We start from the raw sequence: 25,994 nt of genomic DNA on the forward strand, positions 1-25,994 counted from the left end.
AGTGTAGGGTAAAGTTCACAACGTTCGTAGACATTGTGGGTGGAGTACATGTACATAAGTGCTTCTGATATCATGCTGCATAAGCTTAAGTTAAGCATACTTGCGAGCTTAACTCGCAAGTAGACAAAGTGAGAGTGCTCATCTCAGCTCTCACAATCAGGCAGTGATGTAGGTCTGTTCAGAAGCTTTGGCCTAATTAAGCACCCATGTTGTCAGCCAATTTCGGAGATATTTCCCAGCCTGCTGTTGGCCCACTAGAGCAGATGGATGAACGTAAGAGAAAGGGAGGGAGGGAAAGAGGCAGGGAGAGAGAGGTCGCCTGTACAATAGAGGAACTTCCACTCCCATTATCTAAAGATGAGGGAAGGTCATAACTTCTGGTACATCCTTTCAAGATGGCACTATGTGTGTGTGTGTGTGTGTGTGTGTGTGGGAAAAGTTGGAGCTCTGTAAAACCAAGGCTGTTTAGCAGGCAGTGATGAGAAGCTGGCTGTAAAGAGCTGCTCATTTCCTCTCTGGAGTGTGTGCAGGGCTTATGTGTTTGGAAGTGTACTTAGGAAGTAAAGGAGAATTATGCGAGCCCTTTGAGGGAACTTTTAGTGAATGTCCACTTGAGAAGGTGCAGAGATGTATGTGTGTGCGTGTGTGTGTGATTATTTTGTACTTGGACTTCGCCCATGACTCCTGGCGTCGCAGCGTCTAAGCACCTTCACTGGAGGGACTGAGGCTATGGGCAGTTCAGCAGCATTTTATTGAGATGGACAAATTATATTTATGCCAGAAGGGATTTAAATAAATTAAGGAAATAGTAACCATATTTGCAAAGTTTATAGTAGCTTTAGTTTTGAAAAACTCAAAAACTTTAAGAAATTGCTCACAGAATTACTTAATTTGCTCCTAGGTTATTAAATTGACTAAACTCTGACAGGATTGGCATATATGTTAACAAGCTATACTTCATTAAAACGTTTTTAAAAAGTTCACATTACCTGGCTATTCTTGAAAAATACCAAGTAAGGATATGTTTTAGCTGAAAAACAGGTTTAAAGGTTTAAAAGTTAGCTTTGTGCTCCTACGCTGCTCCTAGCCTAGTTAAGCATAGTATTTCCCTGAAACAACTGAAAAAATTTAACTCCCATTCATATTTTAGCCTAGTATATCTAGAAACATGACTTGTTTTTGTTGGTTTTAGTACTAGTAATGCTTGAATAATATAGTATAGTATAAAATATAGGATTAATAGAGATTATTAAGTTTTTAATAAGTTGCTTCAGCTCTTCTCTGCTGATTACCTAGACAAAACAAAGTGCTCTAATGCTGTATTCCATTTTCACTCTGATTCCAAGTAGAAATTCCAAGTTGAACACCCCACAAGTTGCATTTCTCACTTTAAAAGGTGGGAGAGCTTTAACCAGTGGTAACATTATGCATCAACAGTACTAAATGCAGCAGTATTCTACAGTTTACTAGCACTTTTATCTATTTATGTCCTACTATATAATTTTTACTGGCAATACTTTCAAGTTTCTATCTGTCTGGATGTGCAAAATACTGTGAAATGCAGGTATCTGCTAACACTAACCATGCTTACCTGGAACAATGCTATTAATAATACCCAGGAACATGAAAAGTGGAATGTTACTTGTTTGGATTTGGCATAAAACACCAGCAATAATTATCAAACCAGTTGTGGTTAACCTTAAAGTTTTTAGTAACCTTTAGCTAACTGCCTTTTATTAACTTTTTAGTATGTTATGTTTAATTGTTTATTCGGAACATCATTCTCAGAACTTAAGTTTAGTTCCCAATGTAATTTTACTCAGTATAGAAAATTCATTCATTCATTGTTACATTTTGAAACGACAAATATGTTTACATTAGGTAAACTATTGATTAATTGAATGTTTTACAGCTTGTGGAAGCATTTCATGAATTATTAATTGACATGTTCGTCTCACAGGTTGTCCCTTATGTCGTAACAAGATGCTACAAATCTTATTACCCTGTATGGCGGCTTTCTTTGATACTGTGATACAAATTTGCTAGTAGAATATATTTCAAATCAAAGCACACTTTTTCAGGTTCTTTCTCATTCTCTGTCATCCTCACTGTCTCCTAATTGTCTCCTTATATTGTTCAGTATTCTAGTGATCCTGTGCCTGCAGTCTAAAAGCCAACTTTGGGGCAGCATTTTTTGCACTGGTTGCTTTTTTTTTTCTTTAATCCTATGAAGGCTTATCTGTGTGTGCGGAGGCTGTAGGGCTGCATAGGTGTTTTTGGGGGGAGCTGGAGTTCAGGGTATTTATTTACTCGGGGGCAGAGGTTGGGCTATGCCAGTCTGCCCCTACCATACGGCTTCCTTTTAAAAACACTTCTCAGGAAACCACTTCAAACAATTGCACTCTGCGCAGAGAAAGTTCCGTACCACTCCTGGAACTTGGGAAAACCTCTCCCTTCCCCTTGAAAGGCAAGGCTGTTCCACTCTCTTTCAATATCCTTCTTCAATCTGTCTCTTTAGAAACCACTTTATACACTATACACACTCTACATAAAGTAGCACTAAAAATATAAATAATATAAATATTGTCTGTATTTTTAAATCAAATAGGTCATACTAAAATGCATTATTGTATATTACTAGAAATGCAGACATTGTGTAATTTTAATTGTATTAAATTGTGTACTCATACCACAAACACTGCATGTACAAAAGTAATGGAACACTTGATCATTGTGAAACCACTATTTTAAAGAGAGTTTATCTTGCTTTTGTTGGAGTATCCTTCTCTACTTTACATGAAAGTAGCATTGCTGCAAGGATTTGATTGCATTTAATTTAGCGACAAGAGCATTAATGAGGTCAGGATGTTGAGTAATCACCCACCCACCTCATTCCCTACTCCCCAGCTTATCCCAAACATACTGGATGGAACATCATAATTCCAGAGAATACAGTTCTACTGGTCCACAGCTTAATTTTCAAAGGCCTTAAACCCCTGTATGAAATACAGTGTCAATAGAGATTTGTGTTCATCTGCTTCAGAGAGTCCTATACTATTACAGGTACTTCTCTGCAGTGATTAGACAAGCTGTGTGTGCATTTGCACATTGGTTTCAGCAATAGGTGCAACTTAAAGTAGCTGAATTCATTCATTAGAAGTGGTGTCTTGCCTCAAAAGGTCTAGCAATAATTGCAGGTTTTGTTTGGGATCAAATCAGATGATGTCTGGTTGGGTTTGAGTATGAAGGGCTTTTGGTAGGCGTTTCAATCTTTCTTAAGTTGTGAAGAGACACACTGCCTTAACTGCTGCCGTGATGATCTGGGGAGCCATCATATACTACACTTAGTCATCCCTAGTAGTGATATGTACATTTAAGAGACACTTACAGCACTAACAGCAATATATGCAGAACATCTTGTGGCCACATTTGTTGCCTCTAACAGCCAGGTCTTCCCACGAGTGTTCATTGGCCTGCCTGTTTGCCAGCATTTATTGCCAATCAAGCATTTGTGGAATGAGCTAGGACACCAGCTTTGGCGTGTGCAGGATCCACAGGCCCAGCTGCAACATCTGTGGGTAAATGTTCTGCAGAATGCCCTATTAAAGCTGCCAGTAGGGCACTAGAGCCTTAAAGTTTTCCTCAGTAAAATATCCCATATCCCTTAGTTGTAACATTGTTTTCTCTTACTTGTGGACTGGTGAGACAAAAGTGGAACATTTTGGGTGGCATACATAACATGGTGGTGGTAGCATAATGGTCTGTGGCTGCTTGGCTGCTTCAGGACCTGGACAGCTTGCTGTCATTGATGGAACCCTGAATTTTGCTCTCTACCAGAAAAAGTCTACCAAAAAAAGAGAATGTCAGGCTATTAGTTTGTGACCTGAAGCTGAAACGACTTGGGTTTTGCAGCAGGACAATGATCTAAAGCACGCCAGGTAGTCCACTTGTTAATGGCTAAAAAAAATGTATTATGTGTTTGGCATGGCCATGTCAAACTCTGAGATGCTGGGGCATGACCTTAAACAGGCCGATCATGCTTGAAAACCCTTAAACAATTCTGCAAAGAGGAAGGACAAAATTCCTCCACAGAGATGTGAAAGACTCATTGCCAGTTATCACAAACGCTTGATTGCAGTTATTAGGTTTAGGGGCAAATACTTTTCACATTGTTCCAGGTTGGTTTGAATAGATTTTTCTCCTTTTCTTGCAGGGCTTATACATATCCTTCCTCAGCAAATAAATGGTGCTGTTACCTGGACTTGCAGCAGAAACACACTTTAAAAATTCCTGTGAGTGTATTGGGTGGGGGGTGGGCTTTGCGCTTGAAGTAATTCCTCTCTTTGATCCGCAAGCAGCGAATTTCGAAATGATCCATCCATGGCTCTAAATGTGCTTCGGCGGATCTTGAAGGGCCTTTGCTGTTCCTTCTCGTTTCTCCCAGCCCCTGCTGACGTGTGCTCATTGACGTCAAAGCCTCAAATGGGCCTTTATGAATTATAATTGCGGCTCATTACAGACCCACATGTGCTGGGAAGTGTTCACTCTCCGTCTCCGTCTCTCTCTCTCTCACTCTCTCACTGTTATTAACTCAGGATCGCTCGCAGTCCTCCAGTTCTCTCCGTCTGTTTATTGTTTATGCTTCTCTGACGCAGTTGTAAGTCTTGCGGTTGCCCCTTTCCCGTAATGGGGGTGCATGCTTTCTCCCAATTGTTGCCGCACTGGTGACCCCGTGGAACCTTCCCGCAGTCATCACCCCCCCACCCCCAACCCCACCCCCCCACCCTCCCACCCTCATAGGTCTGTCAACAGCTGTTAGTCCAGCCTCTCGTCCATCAGGCAGCCTGTGAAAAGACGCAAAACACATTGCTTTAATTTGCGACAGCCCGGCTCACGTGACTGGGATGGCGAGGAGGGGGGGGTGTTAGGGGTGCTCTTTTGTTGCTGTGGCAACCACTGGGAGCCCGCTCAGTGAAAGCAGACGAGAGAAGAGAGTGAGCAAGAGTGCGCTACAGGACACCTCTGCTCTTTTCAGCAGCAGCTTGCAGATCTCACTGTGTGTGTGTAGTCTGTAAAGGGGGCACAGTATACTGTGTGTTTGCAGTCTGTTGTTTTATTCCGATATGAAATCAGTTCTGGTCAAGCCAGTTAAGCTGGATGACCACAATATTGATTGAGTTTGATGGTTTAGCTGGTCTAACAAACATGATTAACCCGACCAATTTAGACCGCTAATTTGACAAAGCTTGACCAAGCTAGTTGGCCACTATGACCATCATCACCAAGCAGATTGACCGGCATCACCAAGCTGGTTGACCAGCATCAATAAACTGGTCAACCACTATAACCAGCATCAATCACCAAGTTGGTTATCTAGAATGACAATTCTGAGCAACAAGACCTAGTTGGTTGACCTACATGACTAGCAAGACATGCACTGTATGGTCAAGAGCTATTTAACCAGCTAGCTTAACAGGGATAGCTTTCTCCTAGATGATCAGATTTTCAACCACCTTGACCTTGACAGTCAAAGAACAGCTAAGACCATCTGAGAAGCTGCTCATGAGCTGGATTCTCCAGCAGGGACAAATAGACAAGAAGTAAAGCTTAAAATTACTTTTCCTGATGTTGGCATTTGGAAGATAAAGGTTATTTCTTTCCAGCATCAGTATCATACATATACAAATACAGATGAGCCACAACATTATGGTGCACATAAGATGTGAAGGCCTTGTTTGATTTCGTTTGATTTAGCAGAACAGAAATGTCAGTTTTCATAGGATGTGGGAGAAATGGTCAGATGTGAAGACCAGAGCAATATTGGCAAGAGTGAAGATGACCTGGTTAGAGCTTCTCTGAAAAGGAAGGCTTGTGGACGACCCCTGGTCAGCAGTGATAGATACTTATTGACCGTAGTCAATACAGAAAGACAAACCACAATCAGCAACAAGATATTGAGCGTCCAAAGCTGATCAGTGCTCCTGAACAGAAGGGCTACTGTATTGCAAACCACATCAGTGTTTTGGGATGGTTATGGGAGGAATATGTCACAACACATTGTGGTTCTATGAAATCCCAGACCAGACAGAGTGTCCATGTCATTGTCTTTACCTCTGTTCAGCGCTTAGGGACCTAAAACAGCCTTGGAGCAGTGTGTGGAGGTGTTAACCTGTGGGAACTTTCTGGAACAAGACGTCTGATCCATGGCGGCTCCTCAGGGCTTTATAGGACTTAAGGGATCTGCTGCTAACATCTTGGTGCCAAATACCACAAAACACCTTCAGAGGTCTTGCAGAGTGATCTGTTTTACACTCTGATTAACACATGGATGACCAACAGCAGCATATCATGCATAATGTTTTGGCTAATCAATGTGCATGTGTGTGTACGTGTACATTATTGCTTTGAATTTACACTGACAATGCCACAAATATCATGGATGGGACAGGAACTAGTATTGTATCATGTCCTTGTACTTGAAAACCATGAAGATGGTCAAGATCCTCGCCATGTGGAAATAGAGACGTTTAAAAATTCTATAACCCTTCTGGACCATCCTGTCTTTAGAATCTAACATTGCAATAATAAATAAATGTTACTTATCTATTCTTAATTCTCCAGTTCCGTCTCTATTCTTGAGCAATGAAACAAAAATAAATCTTTTATAATCTAAAAATTAGCTTCAGTTCTTTAAAAAAACCTATCATGCATTAGAGATGCCATGAGCCAAAACATTATGATGCACAAAAGATGTCAAGGTCTTTGATTTAGTTTAAGTGGAACAGAACAGACAATTTTTATAATCATGTTGTGTATTTAAATTGTCTTCTTTTTTAATCCACAAAAATTAAAATTTGCTCTTTTAATTGAATCACTTCACATAAGAAGAGTTCATTTATTTCATTCATTTACTAATATTTAATCCAGTACATCCGACCCGTTTCTACAGTGCATGTACTGTTTTCGCTGTTAGTGGTAGTAGTGATGGTGTGTGTATGTGTGTATCTTAGTTTGTGTATGTGTGAGTGCAACAGAGAGCAATGGGTGGAGCTAATGCCTGGCTCCACCTATCTAAAACACACTCCACAGTGTGTCCATAGTTTAAAGAGATACAGGGATGGAAGGAGGTCAGTGAGTGGCTGAGGAAACTGAGCTGAGATCAGATGAACCATGTCTGAATTGAATCTTACCACAAATTCTGAGAAAAAGTCTGAAGATGCAGCAGATGCAACCCTGGAGTTTCACCAGAGATACAGCCCAGTTCAGGTACCTGCTGCTTTTTTTCCTGACTTCTAATGAGTTTCCAGAGATAGCTTGATGTCCTGAGTGGGAAAGGTTGGCAGCAGTCGTGCTGATGTGCATCTTTTTCATGGGTTGGTACACAGCTTCTGAGAGGAGGAGGAGGAGGAGGAGGTTTCAGCTGTTGATTTTCTGTGCATACTTGACAACGTGCTGTAGTCCGCCCTTCAAGCAAGCAGTTATGGAGCCAAATATATCTCTGCTCGTCTTAGCCTTCGTCTCTCTCTCTCTCTCTCTCTCTCTCCCTCTCTCCCTCTCGGTTAACAAACAGGCATAGAAACACGCACACTTACTAATACATGAACTCGTAAAAATAGAGAGAGTGCTGGGAGGGCACTCAGTCCCAGAGTCTGGCTGTGACTGTAAATCAACTCTGCAGCTACTTATGCTAGCATTAGGTCACTTCTGCATGAGCTCTGCTCTTTTCATTCTGAGACCATGAGGTCAGGCACTGTGAGAGAGTCGTGTCTGTGTGTGTGTGTGTGAGTGTGTGTGTGTGTCTAGGACAGAATAATCATGTCTTCTCATCTCTATTCACACTTACTAAAGCCTATCATAAGTCTGCTCCAAAAGGCTATTGGCCCGGCCGCCAGAAACAGCAGCTTTTAAAGATCTCCTGAGTCCATATTCGGAAGTATAACTGGGAGAGCATGTTCTCTGGAATTGTGGTACCTCATCCAATAGTTTTGGATGATTCAAGGAGTTTAGAATGAGGTGGGAGAATGCACAATAAAATAAGTATTATTAAATCAACTGCAGAAGACATTGTGCCATTGCTGCAAAGAGAAGTAACGAGACCAATGGAACTAGCCAGGTACTAAGCTGAAATCGACATCAAGTGGACATCAAGAAGACCCAGAACAGACAGCTGTGAGGCTACAGTGAGCTGAAGAAAATACATAAATAAAAAAGAAAGAAAAAAAATGTGTTTTATTCTAAGGTAAAATAACAAAGTTGTAAATAGGCTTGTAAAACTGCATCTGCTACAGTTTACTACAACGACAATTGCAGGCTGTACTCACATGACATAACTGGAGACTGGAGGTAGAGCGAGGTAGAGATTAACAGTGAACCCTCACACACACCAAAATACTTCTTAGCCTGGGTAAAATATTACATTTTTGGGCTCCACACCAATATCAGAATATCAGAGAGCATTATCGCACCTCTCACTTTTTGTTGCCCATATCGTGCAACCTTACCTTTAATGTAGAAAATAATACAAATAAAATACAAATAATAAAATGTGTGTCAAGTAGGGGTGTGCCACATCGTATTATACACAATAATAATGATAATATATTGAAATATCGTGATATTATTTTAGACCACCTTCAAGACCAACTTTTTTGCAGAAAGAACATTCAAACTTTTCTTATTTCCCAATAAATATCTTCTAGACAGATTGCATCATTTATTTTACTTTAATCCTGGACATATGGAGTGCATTATTAGTATCATGACATGTTGAATCATTTACTTCTTTTACAATCTGCTGAAATTAGGGGTGAGCTATATCATATTATATCATACATTATGCAATAATATTGGCAAATAAAATGTAATATTATACATTTTATTGCAGAAACGTATTTTTGAAATAACTTTTTTTGTCGTATCTCCAATAATACGGTTACTATACAGCACAAAATTACCTTATCGCCATTCCCCGGCTGTCCAGACTTGATCATGAAGATTCACTTCATTTAATATCATAAAATAAATGTTGTTTTTTTTGGTTACCCCTTAGTTTGGTGAATAATCGTATTAACTATATAGCTATATAGATGTAGATAGTGCCAAAATAACTTATAGCTTGACTTAGAATCATAACTCTAGTGCAAAACAAAAAAAAAGCCTAATTAAATACTTTATTCGTGTTCTGATGGATGGACTAACATTTGGGGTGAAATTGGGTGTAATTTTGCATAAATATTTTTTTGGAAATTGGTTATTTTCTCAAACAGCAACGTTGTGATGATAATGCAGAATGCAGTAGCTGAAGGGTGGTCTGTAAGTGAGAGAATGAGTGAGTGAGAAGGTCAGAGAGAGGAGTAGATGGGAGACACAAGAGGGCTGCTAATGCGAAGGCTTTGGTCTGCTGCTTTTTTGACCTTTGACGAGGTAATTCAGCGAATGTGAGTGGGAGTTTCAGAGAATATCTTTCGGCTGAAATATTTACAAAACAGGAACTGATTATTGAGTCGCGCAAGCTTTCTCTTGAGAGAGCGAGAGAGCAGGCGGGAGGGATCAGAACAGAAACAGAATGAATGAGGAAAGAGGGAAAGAAATAAACAAAGATAAAGAGGTGCAGAGGGAGAGTCAAAATGCAAGGAAATGCGTCAGAGAGAGAGAGAGAGACGGAGAGCGAGAGTAAATTGCTTTTGCCTTTTTTTTACAGAGTATGGTCTAGCAGTTGTTAGTGAATTCTGCAGCTTCTCTTCTCTGAAAAGTAGTCAATACTCAATATGTGCCAGGCCTGGGGCCTACTACCATTGTGTTGTGTGGTGTTGGCTGTCCGGGTAGACTGGGATCTGTCTACAGCTTGCACAATTAACTCTCTGTTGCTATCTCTCTCTCTCTCTCTCTCTCTCTCTCTCTCTCTCTCTCTCTCTCTCTCTCTCTCACACACACACTCTATCTCTTTCTCTCTCTCTCTTACTCTGTTTTGTAGTTTACAATGTCCCTGTGTTCAAGAGCCTCCATAGAGACTGGCCAGGAGGAGTGTCATTGTCTTTTGAGGAAGTTTGCTTTATCTCTTCTGCTTTAGAGCCACCGCCACTCCTCTTTTCACCCCTTCAGCCCACTTCAGTATATATTTTCTGGGTCATGCTACTGAAAGGTGCCAGCCCCCCCTCTGTTTTCAGTACTACTTTGTTTGATCCATCCACACAGCATGCAAAAGGGTGTCAAAAGGGTATAAGTGGCCATTTCCTCACTCCACACTTTTTTAATCTCTAGGTGTTTTTCATTTACTTCGTACACTACGTACTGGTGTGTGTGAAGGGTGAGTATGATGTGATTCTGGCATTATGTTCGGTTTGTGTTGTAGGTTGAGTTTGTTTAGCCTTTGTTTTTCAGATCATGGTGATCATCTGTATGCTTCCTGTTCCTGCGATGCATCATATTTAGCCAAATGATCTAGCTAGAAACTAGCTTTAGTTTGACCTCCAAAGACAAAATTCAAGCTTTTAAATATTTGCAGCACAAGAGAGGCCATCATCTGTAAATACTCTTGGACTGGAGTGTGTATTAGATCATGTTGGCCATCAAGAGGCATCCTATTGAAGTTTTGAAACTGCTATTTTTAAAGCAGAAAAAGCTGAATCTTCTTAATTTTTCTAGCTGGAAAATCTTGACTACCAATGGCTGCAGTTTGTTTACTAATCATTGATCATGGTGGCCATCTGTAGGTGTTCTGTTAAAGATTTAAAGCTAAAAATGCTGAATTATCTTAAGAATACTAGCTTTGGCTTGACTAGCTCTACTGCCTACTACAAAACATTACGTTTAAAACCTCCAGAATGTAGGAGACTGTAAACACTCTTGGACTGGAGTGTGTATTATATTTTGGTCATCCATAGGCATTGTATTTAGGATGTGAAGATTTTAAATGCAGAATTATTTTAAAGATACTAGCTTTAACTTGAGTAGCTTAACATTCAATGACAAATTTACAGCATAAAAGAGGCGACCATATTTTCTAGCCATCATAGTAAACACTCTTGGACTGGCGTGTGTAGTAGATCATGGTGGCCATCCTTTTGGCATTGTTTTGAAGCTGAAAATACAGAATTATCTTAAAGATTATTAAATTGAGCTTCAGTACCATGACTGTCTAAGATGAATTCCAAGCTTTTAAAGATTAACAGCTTAGGAGAGGACATTTGTAAACTCTCTTGGACTGGAGTGTGTATTTGATTATGGTGACCATCCATAGGCATTTTAATGAAGCTAAAATGGCAAAATTATATAAAAATACTTGCTTTAGTTAGACTAGCTTGACTGCCATAGGCAAAACCCATGCATGTTTTTTTTTTATTATGGTAGCCATTCATAGGCAACTGTTGAAGATTAATGCATTGTGTTAAAGCTAGAAAAGTTGAATTCTCAGAAAGATACAAGCTTTAACTTGATTAGTTTCGACTGCCTAAAATGAGACCCAAGCTTTTAAACGTTTACTGTATACAAGAGGCCATCATCTTTGCTATGCCTCAAATGTAAACACTCTTGAACTGGAGTATGCATTAGATCAGTGATAAGTGATTCGAGTGCTCCTCCTTTGCTGTGGTGAAACTGTGACTAGCGCTGTCACAGTGATGTTTATTAACGTCATTAAAACAGATTTAGTCAGCTATTGTCGTATAAATATTTACACAGAACTTATATCTCTTCTAAAAAGCGTTTATTTTGGTCAGTAACACTCTTCGTAACACAAAAGGCATACCGGTCTTTCGCCTTGAAGCACAGCCGTCCATCTGCATCAGCTTCTCTTTTTCTGGACATTATGGGATAAACATTTGTATGTCTCAGTTACACCCGCGAAGTTACGCCTTCCCTCCGGCAGGGTTTCCACATCAATGACTACACTGCCGTGTAGTGGCAGTAAGCCGTAACTTCGCGGGTAATACAATCGACAAGCATTGTGGGAAATGTAGTTTTTGATCAAAGAACGCTTTTTACGTATTTATTATAGACACTAAGATCTTACAAGCTCTCGCGGGCCACATAAAAGGACGTGGCGGGCCACATTTGGCCCGCGGGCCTTGTGTTTGACACATGTGCATTAGATCATGGTGGCCATCCATAGGCATCCTAATGAGGCTAAAAGAGCTGAATTATCCCATAGATACTAGCTTCAGCTTTTGCAGCTTGACTGCCTAAGATGAGACTCAAGCATTTAAACATCCACGGTGAAGGAGTCAACAATCATTTTTGCTAGCCATCATCTGTAAACACTCTTGAACTCTTGGTGACCATCTCTCAGCATTCTATTGAAGCTAAAAAAAGCTGAATTATCAGAAAGATACTAGCTTTAGTTTGATTATCTTGACCGCGTTAGACAAACCCCAGGCTTTTAAACATCCACAGTGGAGCACAGGCCATCATCTTTGCTAGGCATCATCTGTAAACACTCTTGGACTGAAGGAACACACACCCTCACATACAGAGTTATACAAAGTCCCTAATGGAAGAACTTTTCTGTAAGTAAGGAATGCTTTTAACAGCGGATGCTATGTGAAGGCATTGTGCTAGAGAGAGAGAGAGAGACAGAGAGAGAGAGAGAGAGAACAGTCTTAAAGAAAGAACAGTGGAGGTATGTGTGGGAGAGCGTGTGTGTGTGTGTGCTTTAACTGTAATAAACTGTAATGGCTTTCTGGTTTCTTCTCTGCTCTGGTCTATGTTTAGTCTGCCAAGCCTTGGCTGGGCTGAGGAGAATAGAGGCATTGGTGATTTCTGCATTCTCTAGACTCTGATAAAAGACGCTATGACACTGAGTCTGCACAATTTCTGCCCTCAGGAGCAGATTAGACACTTCAGCTATGTGTGTGGGGGTGTATGTTTGTGTGAGAAATGATGAAGGAGTAATATCAAATGTTTCCATTCTCAGTCCAAACCCTCTGTCTCTGCATTGAACTAGGCTGAGAATAGGACTCATTGTCTTTCATTTTACTTGCTCATTTAACATTCATGAATATTTTTATATTCTCCATTTCTGCCTGTTTAAATGTACAGTATGATAATATATAAACAAGGCAATTATCAGCAGATACTTTCAGACCAGTTACTGTTGACAGTGCTGGACTGCTGCTGTTAACAGCAGCGAGACCTGCTGAATTAGAAGTTGCTTATAGTGTCTCTTAAAATAAAATAACCCTTATGTGTGAAAAAAGACCAAAAAAATAATATGTTCACTCATAGTGCACCTTATAATACGGCACGCCTCTTAGTGTGAAAAATACGATACAAGAGTAAATGCCAATATTTAACAGCAACAGTCTAGCACTATGAGTGAATATATTATTTTTTTGGTCTTTTTTCACACATAAGGGTTATTTTATTTTAAGAGACACTATAAGCAACTACTAATTCAGCAGGTCTTGCTGCCGGGTGGTGGTGGGGGGAGGTAGCTAACTAAGTTGAGTAAAGCTAAGCTAAGTAAATAAAACTGTAATAAAAAAAGACTTTCTTTTAAGTCAAACGAGTGCTGGATGTTAATCTACACAGATTTCTCTCCTGAAAACTGTTTATTTGGGTGAGTAAATAAAACCGCTTCCGTTTATTTACAGCAGGGGTGTCAAACTAATTTTGGCCGAGGGCCACATTGGCATATTGGCTGTCCTCTGAGGGCCAGATGTAACTTATAAATGTAATAAAATGTAATCAAATGTAATATAAAATGAATGTAATTACTCCTTAATGTTAAATAACTCTCAATATATTATTTATTCAATCAAATATTACAGTTGCATGGGGAAAAAAAATTTTGCTTGTTGCTCTATTAACATAAATCCTTTTAATTTGTCATGTTATGAAATCCAAAAACTCCATCAATCAAGAACCAAACTAGTCAAGTGAATAGAAATGACATAAAATACAAGTTATATTAACTTTGATCAAAACGTTTGATACTGAAATAAGGCTTAATAAATATAAAATAAAAAATTGTGAGCTGTTAAGAACACAGCTTAAGATGACAGATTTAGCAGTTCCTCATCCAACCACTAGTCGGAGCTGCAGTAGCAGCACAAGCCCGCAGTCTTTACTGAGTCAGAGCTACAGCCCAGCCACGGGCTACAGAGCTCAGCTGAGCCAGTCTGGAGCGTTTTTACAGTTTTTAAAGTTCTTGTGTATAGGAAATAAAAATGCTAACCCCACTAACCGGATAATACAGCTCTCTACAGTTCATCTTTCAGCCCAAGCAGCTAACAGCAGCAGTTCAGAGCCACGGAGTTACTGCTCGGATTACATTATAAACAGGTCAGTTAGCACGCTGCTAACCTCATGATGTTTATAACTACGGAGTTTAGTGGACACACCGCGGCTGCAAGGTTAGACTGTTGAAGGCTCCTGAAGACTATTAAAGTCTATTGGAGGTTATTGAAAGGGTTATTGGGGCAGAAATCAGTAAAGGCTGGTTAGATAAGTGATTCGAGTGCTCCTCCTTTGCTGTGGTGAAACTGTGACTAGCGCTGTCACAGTGATGTTTATTAACGACATTAAAACAGATTTAGTCAGCTATTGTCGTATAAATATTTACACAGAACTTATATCTCTTCTAAAAAGCGTTTATTTTGGTCAGTAACACTCTTCGTAACACAAAAGGCATACCGGTCTTTCGCCTTGAAGCACAGCCGTCCATCTGCATCAGCTTCTCTTTTTCTGGACATTATGGGATAAACATTTGTATGTCTCAGTTACACCCGCGAAGTTACGCCTTCCCTCCGGCAGGGTTTCCACATCAATGACTACACTGCCGTGTAGTGGCAGTAAGCCGTAACTTCGCGGGTAATACAATCGACAAGCATTGTGGGAAATGTAGTTTTTGATCAAAGAACGCTTTTTACGTATTTATTATAGACACTAAGATCTTACAAGCTCTCGCGGGCCACATAAAAGGACGTGGCGGGCCACATTTGGCCCGCGGGCCTTGTGTTTGACACATGTGATTTACAGTAAGCTCAGATTCCCAATTTTTTTAGGCAGTAAGGCTGGGGCATTAGCATTAGCGGCCAACCATTAGCGGCCAACCATAATGCTAATGCTAATCCAGCACTTCTAGCCAGGGTTAACAGCAGGCTACAGGTTGATAATACTCACCTCTGAACGGGAAAAAGCTCCTTACAACCTGACTGGTAGAATTCATACGTAAGGCACACCAGATATAATGCGCACTGATGTTTTTTTTTTTTTTTATTCCCCAGAAATGTTTTTTTTTTAAATACCAATCCAGGTGGTTTTAGTCTCAATTTCTGCATTTTATTACTGCTCATGTATTGATATAGTTAGTAGAAAGTAGTTTGGCCCTTTTCTATTGAAGTTACCTTGGTGTTGGTTATCTAAGAAAAAAAGGCTAACAATCCTCTACAGCCCAAAACTTTGTTAAATTCAGCAAATAAACATTGCACTCTTCATAATATGATCAGATGTAGTCAGATTTCAGCAGTCTGATTTTTCAGTTGTACATGTAAACAGCAAACTCCTGTTTCTTAGATTTCTTCTTAGGGTCCAGAAATTAAATTTCAAATCTTAAGAACCTGAGCTGGATTTTTATCTCCATAATCAGATTTTTAAGCACATGTACATGTATATTAACTACTGATAAACTTGCTTTACGTCTGCAGGTCTTAGATTGCATCTTTTGAACAGTTCATACTTGCTGTGAATGAACTGGTTAATATAACATGATGGACAACGGGCAACTGCTTTATGATTTGTAAATGAAATGTGCCATAAAATATGCAGACTTTCTCTTTATAGCGTACAAAATACACCCAGAATACGCACAAAATATTCAGTGGATTCATTACTCAAAGATCTAAAGCTAAATCAGCAAAAAAGCAAAATCCTCACAGACATTTCTCTTTGCTAGATTTAGATGTCACTGTATTTAGATGTCATGTATCACTTGCAAGCACAATTTGTTCTGCTGGAAAAAAACAAGTATACTGCCTACTGTGTTTATTTTGGTATTGTGTCTTGCAGGTGTATTGCATTCATTTCTGAAGATGTGAACAGCTTATATTTACATTACTCCTACAGCATTTAGCAGACGCTCCTTTGCAGATTGGCTTATGTTTGATGGAATCATGTTACCCAGGCAGAGAGTGTAGTGTAGTGTAGTGTTCTTGCCCAGCTAGATAATAAAAGTATGGTTCAGTCTGTTCTAATACCGACTATGCAGCCCCAAGAGCTTTTAGAAGGATGTCTTTTCTGAATTTGGAGTTTTAAATAATTTAAAATCCACCTATATATCTTGCACAAAAAGTTCAGTATAGTGCTGAAAAACAAATTTTTGTATGTTATAATAATTGCTCTTCTCTTCCTTCTGTCTTCAGATGTCCAACTACAAGCGTGCAACTTTTGAGGAGGAGGAGGGGACAGATGTTCCAGCCGATGGAGCCATTTCTCCCGACAGTGTGGAGGTCAGTGGGTGGTTATGAGTTGGAGTTCATCTATCTAGATGAAATCCTCTTGATTTCCCATTCACTGGTGAAGGCTTGTATTGTATTGCTATTAAAAATTTAACACAGCCAGAACCAAGGCAGGGACTTCATTGGGGACTTCAGTAATGACTCACTGGACTGATACATTGCCTCGCCAGTACTGTACGTTCTTGCCTGTGTGGGTGTATAAATCACCGCTACTATGTATGGTACCATCATGTGTTCACTATGTCACAAGGTTACTGTTGACTCAGGATTAATTTCCACTTCTGCAAATGATTAGATTCAGCGTCATAAATAACGCTGTGTAAAAGGCAACACGTTATTCATCAGGAAAGCAGAAACAGTTGTGAGCAGAAACCACATACTACACAACGTGTTCCTGAATTGTTTCTCAGAAATCCATGTGAATTATTGTTACTGTTGTCTGGAGCTGTTCTTCCTGTTTATCAGCTCATTAAAGCCTTTACTGCATGAGCTAATGATCACCCTTCTATTTTACACCCCAATTAAACAAAGAGAGTTAAACCATTTAAGTACTTCTGCAAAATGAACTGATTAAGGATGTAAACAAAATTATTCAACATGCTTTAACTGTAGTGCTGATCTAGAGAGATAGATATATAAATCAGTGGACAGTGGAACTGTATTCTCCATTCAGTTCTTCTGGGATGAGTTGGAAAGTTTGGAGAGATTAGGTGTGTTGGTGATTTTCCAACATCCTGATCTCTTACAGTACAGTATACAGTACTAGTGATTTGATTGCATTCAGCTATGCCCCTATCACTAGCATTGTAAGCCTGTTGAGAGCATCGGCTAAAAGCAATGTATTTCGGGATGCTGGGGGTGAGTGGAGGTGGGTTATCAGACAAAAGTTCGTACTCTCGTAACATGTTTCACTACACCACAAGTCCATTTGACAAAGGTTTTTTTTTTGTTCATTCAGTGAAACAAAACATGGTGTCAGATTGACTAAATTATTAAATATGCCGCTTTATTACTGCACATGGTTGCGCTAATTAAATAAATAGAAAACCTGCAGTGAAGAATATTGATTGTCAAATTCTGTGAAACCGACACAGATAAATGCTTAATTCCTGGTATTTGCCTATTTAGGTGATTTTTATTTAATTTTATCCTTCTCAGTAACACACATGCTGTTAAACATATCGTAAAGAATTGTCTTGTGATGTACAGCTCTAGAAAAAAATAAGAGACCACTTAAAAATGATTTTCTTTGATTTTATCAAAAAATTGAAAACCTCTGGAATATAATCAGGAGAAATATTGATGATCACAAGCCATCAAACCAATTTTAACTGCTTGAATTTTGGCACCAGGAGTGGCATAAAGTTATCCAAAAGCAGTGTGTAAGACTGGTGGAGGAGAACATGCCAAAATGCATGAAAACTGTAACTTCCACCAAATATTGATTTCTGAACTCTTAAAACGTTATGAATTTGAACTTGTTTTCTTTGCATTATTTGAGGTCTGAAAGCTCTGCATCTTTTTTTGTGATTTCAGCCATTTCTCATTTTCTGCAAATAAATGTTGCCTCTTAATTTTTTTCCAGAGCTGTAGGTATTATTGCAGAATCAGTATCTTAATATCGTTGTTCTCATAAGAAGCTTTGTCCTTTCCACCCCTAGTGTCCACACACATTTAGACATGCAGTGTATAGTGTATTACAGCCCGACAAAGTTCAACTGCCTAATGATCATCTGGATGTAAGTAACCAGCACCAACAGCGCAGAAAAGCGAACTCAGCAGCACTTAAAACTAACTTTCATTAAAAGATGGGTTTGCGTGAGCCCTCTTACGGTGATGTAGTTCTACAGAGCGCTTTACTTGCATGTGTGCTGCTGACGCTTCCTGACTCAGCGCCAACTGCTAATGAAACCCTGTGGGCAAAGCTGGAGCTACAGTAAGTGTGAGTGAGACAGGAGGAGAGAATAGTGGAGGGGGGCGGGAAAAGCATTTAAGTATTAAGCATTTAAGCGTGGCGTATATTTTACAGCTAACTACAGTTTATTGAGGTAGCTGTCATAGGGGATTGAATTAGGTGGTATTGGAGGACTGACAGCCCCCCTGGAGTTTGCAGCTAAATTGGGGTGTGGAGAGGCTTAGTGAGAGCTAGGTTTGCATTGCAGGGTGCAGGAAAAGAGGTGTGACAGTCTAGAATTAATATTTATCTCATAGTTGCTTATGGAAAGGATTTGCCAGTCTGATTTGCTTTGGATTTGCATATCCATATCAGTGGTGCATAAAGCATTATAGTCCAAAACGAAACAAAGCTAAGCAAAAATGATGGCTCTGTGCCAATGTAAGTGAGGTAATCAAACCAAACATCCAATAATTAGGTCTGGGGGAAAAAAAACTCACCCTCTACTGAACTTAATTATAGCGATAATTAGGCACATGATGGCTTCTCAGCTGTGCTTTTATATCACCACTCTGTGTTACTGCCATGTATATTGTGTAGCGACCACCCGCCGCTATAAAGTTTTGCAACCGCTGCTTCAGAATTTTATGAAACATCATGAAAAATCAATTGCAACTATTCATAAAGCTTTTAATTTAAACCAGTGGATGAAGGAGAGTAGGAATGAGAGAAATATGGAATAAACTTTTTTTTATCTGATATTAAGTTCGTATTTAGCTAGGTTTACAGTTTAAAACAACATTCATAATGTAACCTAAAGCCTGTCACATACTGCCCCCAGAACCATGCATCAAAACACACACTCCAGGCAGAGTTTAAGCCAGACTTTTGCAAGACTTTTAAAGTGGGAGCATGTTATGAACAGAATGAACATATTACACTACACAACTGTTTTTTTTTTGTTTTTTTGTTTTTTGTTTTTTTGCAGAACTTTATAGAATAATATAGAAAATCATAGAGTAACCATACACAACTGGGCATGATGCACTATACCACCAGATTCCGGAGTTTAATGCAGTAATTGTTTTGTGCTGAAGCAAACAAAAAAGATATTTAAAAAAGTTGTGGAAGTTGTGGGTTGGAAGATGTGGTCAGCATGGTCTCTACACATTACATAAAGAGCTGGAGGGAAGCAAAATACTTAGCAGCCATAAATGGTGCGCCAGTAGCGGCTCCACAACGTTATATGACAGAACACAAAAGTAGAATACTGTTTAAAAAAAAACAAAACAAAAGTAAAAACTTTTTAGGGTCCATTTTCATTGGCTGCTGATGGAGTCGGTTTAGACTTGAGATAGTGAAGAGTTTACCCTACCAAATTTCACCTAAAATCAAGTTGAAAAAATCTAACATGTTTGATTTTCTGAGCCTGAAGTTGGATGAGATTTTGAGGCTAAAAATCTGATGAGCATCTGGGGACAAAGAAATTTGAATAATTTATATCTGACACCACCAGTAAAGACAAATGGGGCCATCTTTTAACAACATTCCAGCCTCATCCACTTGCTTAACAATAAATAAACAATGTACCCAGCTTGGAAAGGACAGCACGGACCCTGCTTAAGAACAGCTCTGAAGCTGAGGCCTATGGGTTTATCTGCACATAGGTGCAAAATTTCACATCTTCATTTTATATTTGCACTTTGTCAGGGTTTGCGTCATGACTTCATGCGCTGAATGTACATTAGGCAAATGACACACTTAACAATTATACACTATGAGGAAGGAACAGAACACTCCAAAGCTTATGTCCAGAGTCTACTCTGTAGAAACTTTATAACATACATCAGGAGTGTCCTGTTTCAGCAGTAAAGGACTGGTGAAAAGGGCTGATTCTTTTTTTTTGCTGGTTGTATTAAATGTCTTTACAGCTTTCTCAAATTAAACACTTTGAGTGTAATTAGCTTTGTTTACTGAAACCGTTGTCTTAATGTACATGTTTGTATTTCAGGTGGGGTTCCGGAAAGGTGGTATCCAGTTTTTTGGTCCGTTGGGCCGGAGGACTCAGTTGGAGGTGGTTCTAGCTGGTCTGCTCTTGGCCTCTCTGCTGGCACTGTTTGGCTGTGCAGTCACGCTAGGTGTCCGTTATAACAGAGGCAAGTATTCTAAATGCACACCTTCTCACCTGAAGGATACAGTCCTTCAAAGTACACTAGATAAAATGTGCATGAATATGTTTGTAGTAGAAGTAAATATGTAGATGTGTTTGAGTGTAGTGATTTGAGTATATAAGATGCCATCTTCAGTTGCTTGTGGCTGTTTTAACAGCAATGTTGACAGTAGGGGTGTGCCATATCCCATCGTATGCGATAATATCATCAACATTTTTGAATATCGTGAACGATAACCCCTAATTATCACATCAGGGTACTACTTTTGTGGCTGTTTTAAGCAAAAGAAATATTCACACTGTTCTCATTTCCTATTAAATATTTACTAGAGACAGATTATATCTGTTCAGTATCACTTATTTTACTTTAATCCTGGCTATATGGAGATATTTGGAATGTATTTTTATTAGTAGTATCATGACATTCTAAATCACTAAATCTGTTACAAATCTGCTAAAATTCTTGTTTCTTTTTTAAATATCTTAGTTAGAGGTGTGCAATATCATATTGTATGCAATAATAAAATGTAAGTTTTTTGTTGCAGTAGTGTAGTTTTAATTTTTTTGTCATATCACCAAAAGTATCATTATTGTGATAATACCGTGAAATATCGTGATATTATTTTATGGCCCACCCCTAGTTGACGGTGAGCTAATGTTTGTTTGTATTTGTACCTCAACTTCATTTTTAAAATGTTTATTTCAAGTTTTTCCATCAACTTATCAAGTCAATTTAATGAACATTCCAAAAACTATATATAAAGTGATGAGCCAAAACATTACGACTCAAAAATAATGCAACAGTCTGTTCTCATATTAAAAGTGTTGGATGCAGGAAAGACGACGACGACGACGATGATGATGATAGTGTGAAGACCTCCTGACTTTTCAAAGGGCCAGATTGTTATGGTTAGGACATTGAACAAGTTTGTGGGGGCTCCTTGTCAGCTTTGGTGGGTAGCTATTGACTGGGTCTAAGGAGGGACCTATATAAAACTAACAAAATTACGTTTGTGGCTTTCCAAGTGGATGGAACTGACAGGAAGGCTACTGGGGCACAATTGTGGCATAAATAGTGCCCATGCTACCCCCCTGTCCTCTTAAAAAAATTAATAAATAAAATAAAGTCTACAGTTGGCATATTACTCAGGTGGTCCTAATGTCTTGGCTCGTTGGTGCATGTGTGGATGAATTTTATTTAAAAAGTCTATGGTAATAATGCTCTCATTCCTCTCCCAAAGATCCATCACGTAGCCTGTGTCTGACGGAGGCCTGTGTGACTGTGGCCAGTAAGATTGTGGAGTCACTGGACCGTACCGTTGACCCCTGTCAAGATTTCTACCAGTATGCGTGCGGAGGCTGGATCCGCAAAAATCCTCTTCCTGACGGGCGGTCGCGCTGGAGCACCTTCAATAGCATCTGGGACCAGAACCAGGCTGTGCTTAAACATCTATTGGGTAAGGGCTAGTCATATTTTAGTCATATAATGAATAACACGCATATTTATACACTTCTCATACAATAATTCTCACATGCTTACAGTTCTCTATGCTGGTGCTTCTGAAAAACAAACAAGTTTTTCCAGTTGTGCTGAAGCCATTAGTATGTGATGGTCAGGAAGTGCTATAATGTGGACTTTAACCCACCATTATAGGACAGGCATTACACATGCATTTCTGGACAAGCTGGGAGATAAATGCAACATAATGTTGTTATAAGAGGTGGAACCTTCCAGTTCAGTTTAGTTTAGTTTTTTGTTATTTGTTTTTTTGTACAATGATTGTAGACTTAGATTCATAGTTTACTTCTCGTTTCTCATTGTGTTCCTCAAAGACTATAAAAGGAACACTTCTGAAATCAAAATGCTTTTCTATTTCTCTACTGAGGGTAATAATAATTCAGTAGCTATCTTGTCTTATCTTGTAAATAGAATCTCATTTGGCCTCATGTGTGCACATATTTATGTGCACATAAATATTTATATTCACTTTAGTCTGGAATTAAGGCGGTCATACTCAATTAAACTCCATTATGTGATTAAGAAATTCATTTATTTAAAATGTACCTTTTTGATGAGTGTTTGGAGAGTAATTTTAGGTTTGAATAATAATGAAGCATATTTGATACTCTCACATTTGTCTCTCATCCCATAAGAAACAGAGCCTGGTGTTTACACACCAGTATCTCACAACAGTGAGTACACCATTCACATTTTTGTAAATATGTTATAATATCTTTTTACGGCATAACACTGAAGATGTGATACTTTTAAACAATGCACCTAAGTAGTCAGTGTACAGCTTGTGTAACCTTGTGTATACATATGCTGTGCTCTCAAAATAACACACACTAAACATACAGCCATTAATACTTTAACTTTTGGCAACAAAAGTGAGAATACTTGTAAAAAGTGAAAGTGAAAATGGCTGAGTTATTTCATGTTATGTTAAATTTGGTGTTTTATTCTGTTTAAAAATGTGAGGGAAAATAGTGTAGCTCTGAAAAGGCCTACATAAAGAAATTATTACAAATTTAGATCAGTTTTTGTTAATGTTGTCTACTGTCTGCTGCAGGTTCAGTATAGAAAGTCATTTTTATCGTCTGTTAAATAAATTCTTAATACAAACCATGAAGTATTTAAAATAAATATTTTTTTTATTTTGAACATGTGAGTATGGTCACAATCCTATTACTCAGAATAGTGTGACAGTTCTCTTTACATTCAGTAGAGCTTCTCACATTACCTCACACAACCTTTCCCCTCTCCTCCTCTTTCTGCTTCACTGAGAACAATGACTCTCTGCACCTGCGCCTCAGCTCTTTCAACCTTCCTCATCTACCCATCACTCTCCGTCTGAGCTTTTCTACACTCTTCACTCTCCTTTTGTTTGCCGTTCTGTCAAAGTCACTCTATCCTTTTATTCCTACTCTGCTCGACAAGGGTAGTTCAATGTTAAGCTCTTTGGAGAGACTTTATATATTTTTTGCTAATGTTTCTGAGACTGGATGTGTGGGTGAAGTCAAAATAAATAAAACGGGAATTAAATCGAGAGTAACAGAACTCTTCATTCATATTTAATTAACTTTTTTTATCTTTTTATCCACTGCGGTGTTCGTCTTCACCTGTTAAGAATTTTTGGAACACAAAAATTTCAATGTTTGTGGACACCTCTAACGAATGCATTCATAATGCTGTTCATACACTACAAGACTTTGGAAAAGACTTTTAATAGACTAAAGTCTGACACCCTCTCATATCTAAAGACAAGTCAGACTTTAAGTCACAGACTTCTTACTCACAGGCTAAGATTTTGCAAAGACTGGGGATCACTAACTGCAAGACTGTAACTAGATTCTTTCTGAAATTATTTCCCATCATGCTTCTGGTGGAGTTTACATGCAGTACATTATACATATTAAATTACAAATAATGTCTATATCAGTACTGTAATCTATCAGGGACTCACAACTTTGGTCCTCATCAACACTATTTTTCTGCCACACTGGTAGTTCTTAATATTTTTTAAAATAGAATACTTTTTGTGTTCAACTCTGCCTATAAGCTATTCCCCCTTTTTTGCTACAAACTTGTTTAGCAAAGAATCAGTTTCACTGCTATACATTTAACTTTGTTTTAGATAGAATTAATGCAGTAAAGAACATTGTTCTTGCAAAATGTGTATTTATTTAACTTGTTAATTAAAAATAACACTGCACAATAAGACAAAGTAGTATTAACTGCAAAATTTGTTCTTTTTTAAATCTGCGGCTTCCGGTAGCTCTCCTATTGGTTGTTGACATTGTTCTCGTCACTATTTGCGTGAGCCAAGTCTCAAGACTTACGATAATATTAAACACTGTTGTCACAGGTCACAGTATTGCTAATAAATAGGACTCTTTGGAGCAGGTAAACACACGCATGTTGACACCAAGCTTAATGCCAGTTGTGTTCAAGTAGAGGGGTATAAAGCCCTCCCAGCATTGAGCTCTGGAGCAATAGAAGAACTGTGTTCTCTTGAATGGTGGCGCTCCATACTATATTTATGGCATTAATTGGGAATGAGATGATGGGGAATGATGGGGATCATCCAACATCCAACAAAACAGGTTGAACTCAGGATGTAGTTTTTTTATTTTTGGTGTAAAGCGAATTTGCTAGGTCAGTAGGAAGAGCATGTTCTGGCCAGTGGCCACAGAGGAATTGCACAGAATAAAAAGAACCAACATAAATATGCTGCCCCGAGGCTACGCACACTTCTGAAATACCTCTACTTTATGTTTACATGGTAACAGATTTTGCGAGAAGCAGCCCACATATACAGAACAACCGGTCCAACAGCCTAAGTGACGTAAGGTCTTCTATAGGTCATTATTACTATTACTATTAGCATCTAATCCAGCATGGCTTTGATGAACACTTGAGGAAAAATGCTAATCTTCGAAGATGAAAACTTTAAAATGTCAATTTTAACTTGGAATTTATACAATTACAGAAATGAATGCATTTCCCTGCACCTTATAATCCATCTGATGATTCAAGTAGTCCTGAAAACAGCATACCTGTACAGTATGGTTTAAAAAAACAGTAATCAGAGCTCGATTGTAGCTCTGTTATCATATTTCTCAGCATAGCACCAGCAAGCAGTGCTTAAAGGAGAAATACAGTGTGAAATGGACTTTGGGTGTAGTGAAACATGATAACGAGTATGAACATTTGTTGAATAGCCCACCTATGCATAAATGCTAAAAAAAAAAAAATATCTCGTGCATTTCCACAGAATCAATGCTGCACTCTTTTCCCCTCTCCTACCTATTCGCTTGTGCTTGTGTCTTAATTTAAAGATACCAGCGCCTCGAGGGTTTTTTCAAATAAACTTCCTATGCACTTTTGAAGTTCTCAGTGCCCCGTTTTAAATGTCAGGGTCTTTAAAAAAAAATCCACCAATGAAGTGTGGAGCTACTTTGAGTTTGTTAATGATAAAAAATAGCAATTTCAAGCATGTTGGGAGTATAGACTATAAAAGCACTGTATTTCGGAAGTGCGGGTAAATGAAGGTGTGATTATTCAACAAAAGCTCATACTCGTTATGTTTCACCACACCTCAAATTCATTTTATACCAGATTTCTCCTTTAACACATGACCTCCTTGCTAATGTATTTTTTAGGTGGCAGCTTACTATGTTAAAAAAACCTAATCATTGTCGAACCTTTTGTAAACTTTATGTAACGTTTTCCCTGTTTTCAGTATCTTATTACCCAAGTTCATGTAAACAAGTTGATTGGATTATTGTCAGTCTCCAATGTTCTGCAGTAATCAGATTAAGAAGTGCATGTAAACACACTCGCTGTAAAGACCATGATATTTTTCCATTAAAAAAAATAAAGGCTCTTAATTAGTTATTTGCTTTTTATTAATATAGATTAGTCAATCTTTTGTAATTTCTCACTTCCATCTCATTTCTAAAAAATGTTCTG

At 38.6% G+C, this 25,994-nt stretch overlaps 1 protein-coding gene across 5 annotated transcripts in view; it reads left to right on the forward strand.

The window, feature by feature from the left end:
* Positions 1-25,994, forward strand: part of ece2b (endothelin converting enzyme 2b) — an 81,434-nt gene that overhangs the window by 23,683 nt on the left and 31,757 nt on the right. For 4 of the 5 annotated variants that reach the window (XM_049467322.1, XM_007236753.4, XM_007236754.4 and 1 more), the window contains 3 exons: positions 16,359-16,445; positions 20,360-20,504; positions 21,760-21,975. In XM_049467322.1, the coding sequence (XP_049323279.1) occupies positions 16,359-16,445; positions 20,360-20,504; positions 21,760-21,975 (448 nt within the window). Of the gene's footprint in view, positions 1-7,107; positions 7,267-16,358; positions 16,446-20,359; positions 20,505-21,759; positions 21,976-25,994 lie in introns of those variants that run through there. The other variant, XM_007236752.4, reaches the window with a different exon arrangement.

Source organism: Astyanax mexicanus, chromosome 18 (genome assembly GCF_023375975.1).
Source record: "Astyanax mexicanus isolate ESR-SI-001 chromosome 18, AstMex3_surface, whole genome shotgun sequence".
In the NCBI taxonomy this organism is placed as follows: Eukaryota; Metazoa; Chordata; class Actinopteri; order Characiformes; family Acestrorhamphidae; genus Astyanax; species Astyanax mexicanus.